The sequence below is a fragment of the Nymphaea colorata genome, chromosome 1 (assembly GCF_008831285.2).
Source record: "Nymphaea colorata isolate Beijing-Zhang1983 chromosome 1, ASM883128v2, whole genome shotgun sequence".
Taxonomy (NCBI): domain Eukaryota; kingdom Viridiplantae; phylum Streptophyta; class Magnoliopsida; order Nymphaeales; family Nymphaeaceae; genus Nymphaea; species Nymphaea colorata.
In genome coordinates, this window is record NC_045138.2 from 37,585,521 (window position 1) to 37,591,344 (window position 5,824).

Genomic DNA, 5,824 nt, shown 5'->3' on the forward strand with positions numbered 1-5,824 from the left:
GCTAATGCGTGCCACAAAGTTTTTGATAATTTCTTCTTTGCTTGAAAGATGCGATTTGGGCTTTGGATGATTGACATATCACTGACAGATGACTGGTACTTCGTGGAAGATCCAAATTATTGTACGCCAATCTAGGTGCCTAACATTCTATTGCTGGATCTCTAACCCTTTCGGATCCAAAATTAATCGCTTGAGATGTTCTGCTGGAAGGCAACCTGCATTAGCATATTTCTTCCCCTCATTTGCGACGTCAAAGCTGTGCCCGTTGAAAGTGGTTCTTAACTGGACGGTAAAGTGCACCGGAAGTTGGTCGGTCTCCGGCACAGTGCAGACCGAGAAGTTTATACGGCCATGTCTGGATTTGGGTTGTACATTCCGGCCGACATTCTTCGCAACCTAGTTGCAGCTTTCTTCCAATCTCAATGGCGGTACTCCACTTAATACGACCTGAGCTTAAAGACCTGGTCCGCCCACCATGATCCGTGGCCTTTTCTTCACATCCCAATCCCAAGAATCATAGAGAAAATTAATATGTATACCTATCTCTATAAATGAGCCAGCCTAGCTCCGCCCAGAACTGGTATCTGGGGACAGTACTACTGGTGCGGCAGCCGGGGCCGTCTGCTACCTGATTGTTCATGTTCATGTACTTGAGAAACCAAGCATCGAAACTTACCCAAAACATAAATGGGTAAATAAGTAAAATGTTAATCCTTTACCATATTGGAATTGCTTTTGAGAATATACATAGATATGTACATACATACCGTTGATGTCTTAATGTGGTGGTTCCAAGTTCCAATAATATGAATGTCTTTTCGTTTGTGGGTGTCTGCTCCTTTGGAACAAAATCACCATGTAAAATGTAGGGCTCCCATTCTGTTTCTTGTGGTGATATGTCTATATGTAAAAAGAGAGATGCCTTGATATATATCTCATGTAGAGAGGAATTACATAAATAGAAATAGGAAGTTTAAGTTAGAATTTCAGCATAAAGTACATATAGAACTAGGCAGAAGCAATCAAGGAATTTTCCAGAAGTTCCCATTCAGGACTGGTGTTTCTTCGCTTCCTTCTCCGCCTGCAACGTAAAATTTGAACCTTTATGGTCATGACCAGGCAAGCCGAACAATATCTTAAAAGCAAAGGCACCATAATGGCACACGCTCACACACACACACACACATGATCATTTGTGCAGAAGAAATTAAAAAAAAAAAAAAAGAACAAGAAAAAGGATCCAAAGCAATTCTTGAGGAATAGTAGTTGGTACTTACTGCTTTGAGAACTCTTTCGAAGGCTTCCGGCCCGTATTCATCGATGTAACGTTCAACCGATCGCCTTGCGTCGAGGCTCATCATATGCAACACCTTCCTCTGATCATCTGTAATGGTGGAAGAGCCGAAGCGATCTACGATCTTCAGCTGCTTTCTCACTACATTCTCGTAAATGTAAGCTGCTCCGTTGAATACGGGCAATACCAACCATAAAGAAACTAACAGCTTCATGTAAGGCCAAAGCGGGAACCTGTCATTGGAAGAACTTTTGAGTGAGATAATTGTTGTTGGCAAATAATTACTCAAAATTGCATAAGTTTTTGCAGAGAGATTCTTTTGAAAATCATCACAATCGCCATGCATTTGCTTCAATTCTTCCTTCTTAGTCTAGAATTACGTTCAAGCAACACGATCAACTTTGAAACGATGGTTCCTAGTTCAGAGCGAGTTGCTCCATTTTCTGCTTACCAGACAAGGAATTTCCAGAAGGAGAGCTCAAACAAGGCTATTAACGAGTACAGCACCCAATATGTGAGCCACTGTTGATCATCAAGTGCAGAAGGGCTCTCGATTGCACGTATCGATGAATACCTGATCATCAAATTCATCACCAAATTAAGAACCATCATATTGGAACACCATCGTGTAAAATATCTTCATAATTCAAACAAGCCTAACAAAAATGTGAATTACATTCACCATCCATACTGCAAATTATATGACCCTCGCCTCCTCATGGCTCTGCTAATGCATGCATTGTCTCAAGATCCATAAGCTATGCAGTTTCTAAAATATGTGCTTCGATCAATTGGAGCCAACAAGGTCAGCTCAGTCCACCCGGTTGAGGGGTTGGACGGAGTCTTTCAGATCGAAGGTCATCAAGAGCTTGGCTCTATTGTTGGTTCTATCCAACCAAAGATTTTCAATACTTAAAAACTAATGTACAATAGTTGGGAATTGGAGTCCTTTCCTCATAAGCATCTCTAATGAAAGAGTCGTTCGGCCATGGCCCATCTTTTACACATACACATAGCTAACGTTTTAAGTCCAGCAAAAGTAGCATCTACAAATTACCGAAACATGGTTTAATAATTGATTTCTTGAACATTTTAAGTCATTAGCATCATAAAGATATAATGCAACGAAATTTTGTTGAGCTTTTTATAAAGTATAAACAACTTAACTACCAAAGTCAGGAAGGGATTTCTATCTTCTGATGGGTGCGAATTCCATATATTTAAACTTTTCCTTAGTCACTAAAAAGGCCAAAAACTATTACTAAACTAACTTTTGGTACTTACATTTGGAACAAACAAAAATTACAGATAAAACAAGACGGTGGCCTTAATCTGATGAGGACGTGTGCCTTTGTTGGACTCAACCCATCAACAATCGACGATATTGCCCCAACTTATGAACGGATATTGCAAAACCACGAATCTCCTTTTCTTTTTATATTCACCATGAATGTGCATGTATAGGAAAACCTATAATTCGCCGTCCATACTTAAAATTGACACTCCGCTGTAAAACTTTGGTTATCCTTCTTAAATATTTTTGTTTAGTTAATCATACTAATTGATTCGGAACAACTTTCTGGCGACTGCATCTCTCCAAACCGTTAATCCAACGCATGAGATGAAATCACGATTTAACATTTCAAGAAACTGGTGTCATCATCTTAGCATATATATATATATATATATATAGAGAGAGAGAGAGAGAGAAAGTGAATGGTGAATCTGTTATTTAGAATAACCTAGCTCATTCACGAGGGATGTTTGATTCATCTTGATGGATGTTTGAGAAAGAAACAAGGAGAAAAAGGTATGGACTGATACTATAATGAAAAAATGAAAAAAAAATGAAAATGTTTGTCACCTTTGTTCTTTGTTTTTTTTCTCAACTGCATATCACGATAGATCGAGCTCTTGTAAGTGAAATGAGTGACTTTAATCTCGAGACTCAACATTTATTTTTCATATAATAACGAGAAAGAGAGAATGCTTACAGGGGATAAATGAGCATCACTAGCGGCCTGTAAAACGGAAAAAACAAATAACGTCAGAATGAATTTGTTAGACACAATTTTAATGTATGTGCTCAAACTTCAAATTCTCAAACCTATGGTTTGAGTAGGTTTTCCGATCCTAGGAAATTCAAACCACGGACGACATATATATATATATATATATATATATTGAAATCTTCCAACCCTTCTTGTCCAATCACTACTGCTTGAGGCTTGCATCAAGGGAATGTGATTAAATAGACTTGACGATGTAGAGGAAGGTGGATTTCTCTATCAAGTCTGGGCAGAGAAATATATACATATATATATATATATATAGAGGGAGAGAGAGAGAGAGAGATGTTTTGTTAGATACCCCAAAAATGCATCTAGATGTCGAGCAATAGCTAAGAGGACGCCCATGATGAATTCCGCTACCACCTTCCTGCCTATCTCCTTCGACGTATCGACTCTTAGATCAAACCAGTTTGATCCTTTTTGAGATAGCGATGGAGAGAGAGAGAGCGAGATCTGCATATATATATATAGATATACGTGTATACGGGAAGAAGAAGATGGAAAGGGGAAGATGAAGAAGTAGTTAGCAGCAAGGCTAAGCAAACCCAGCGTCCTTCTATTCCTAAACCTAATGGAGGGGCCAAAGGCTTCTTTCCTCCAAAACCAAGATAACGACAGAGAATGAAAATCATTATTGAAAGCAAAAGCGAGAGTAGGAAAAAGGAAAAGGAAACCAAAGCGAAGAGCTGTATGTAGTTTTTTTCTAAAAGTAAAGAGACAGTGAATCTTGCTAGTTGGCCTTGCTTAAGGCGTTAATTGTTGCGGGCGTTAGTTATTCTTAACAACAGAGATGCAATCAAATGGTAGAATTTTGCTTTTGAAATTTTGATTGGTTTCTTTCTGCATTGTGTGATCGAAAAGAGAAGAATTCAGCTTATTACTTCTTTATCATCGTTACATTCATCTCCATTTCCCTGTAAAGGGATTAGTCATTAATTTCCTGCATGTGCCTTTCTTGTCACAGGCCGGGAAAGAAGGAAATCAAGAAAGGATTCATGAAGCCACAAAATGCAGTTAGAATTGAAGGGAGATTCGCAATTTCCCTTACGTGAGGAATGAAACACAAGAACTCGAACTGGAAAGAGTTGGAAATCGTCATTTCCCAAATTATCTGGACATATGGAACCGGGAGAAACTTGACAAGACCCCTGGGTCAAAGTTAGACGCGTCCCAAAAATTAAGCCATTCCATCAAACTGGGCCAACATGTCGATTACGCGCACATGCATGCGTCAAAACTTCACCAAAAGCGTTTTTTGGACGACTCAGTAAACAGTAAATTGCAGGAAATACTGAAAGCATCAACTGTCAAACACTGCAGGCCTCCATTTTTATTACTCCCAACATTAATATTTCATGGGAATTTGAATTAGAAGATGCCAAAAGAGTACCTTCAAAGGAATATGAAATACCAACAAAGAGAAAAACACAACAATAACGAGAAAATCAAGGCGGAATCCCTTCTACTATCAAATCTTCATGCCCTTAATAATTAAGTTCATCCTTTTTTTCAAAGCTTTATTCACCATTAATTCTTCAAGTTTTTTCAACTATGAAACTGGCTACTAATATAAATTGTACTCTCCAAATGTATGAGCTGGACCTTAGCCAGATGGAGTGCATTTAGATTGATTCTGATATCTGCACAGGGAAAAAAGGTTAAAAAACTGTCGCTTTCTGGAATAATAAAGAGGAGGGCGGGACCCACGCCTTCGAGGTATCAGAGGGATGTCCTGTGCCGCCTGGGCGTCATTATTGGCGCCACGTCATGCTGCAGCAGCCCCCCCCATGCATGATGATACATGCATCCCATGGCATGGTACATGATGGATGATGACCATGGTGGCCATGCACCATGTACCTACCGCTGTCAGGCACAGAACCTGCGATGGCGTACCGCGTACGGCTTTCTTCATGAAGTAAAAGTCCATAATACCCTCGACCGCAAAAGCCAGTCCCGATGACCCCTCGTCGTCTTTTTTTTTTTTTCTTTTTGCCGAGTAGTCGAGAATGCCCATGGCCTTTGAGTGTCGGCGGTCCGACGCACTTGGCCATTCACGAACGAATAATTTTTCCTTTTCTTTTAATTAATGAAATTTTACATGCTCAAATGAACATGAAAGAAGATATTCTAAGATCGTGTCCAAATTGTTTCCATCTTATTTGATGGATGTTCAAATTAAGTGAGTTCAAAGCCATGTGAGATTAATTATGTACAAAAGCTACACGTCAAGTCATTTTTAAAAATTAAACAGTAACTATATTTTGAGATGAGCATAAGATAGTTGGTCGATTTGGCAGAAAAATTGAATTGGTTATTAGTTTGATTCTCATACACTTATTACTGCAAATAATAATAAGAACTCAACGTCCTTAGTTGATGGATGTATACCATATTTCGCCCAAATCAATCAAGAAGGAGCTGTGAACATTAAGGCCAAGAAAAATTGAAAGGGCTG

At 39.0% G+C, this 5,824-nt stretch overlaps 1 protein-coding gene across 1 annotated transcript; it reads right to left on the reverse strand.

The window, feature by feature from the left end:
• Window positions 1-905: 905 nt before the first annotated feature.
• LOC116267219 (HVA22-like protein f) lies at window positions 906-3,876 on the reverse strand. Its single transcript, XM_031648832.2, has 5 exons — window positions 3,665-3,876; window positions 3,289-3,315; window positions 1,746-1,868; window positions 1,278-1,527; window positions 906-1,081 (listed from the first exon to the last, which is right to left on the reverse strand). Exons 1-5 carry the CDS (start codon window positions 3,823-3,825, stop codon window positions 1,049-1,051), a joined length of 594 nt encoding a protein of 197 aa, XP_031504692.1. The 5' UTR covers window positions 3,826-3,876; the 3' UTR covers window positions 906-1,048.
• Between the last annotated feature and the right edge of the window lie 1,948 nt (window positions 3,877-5,824).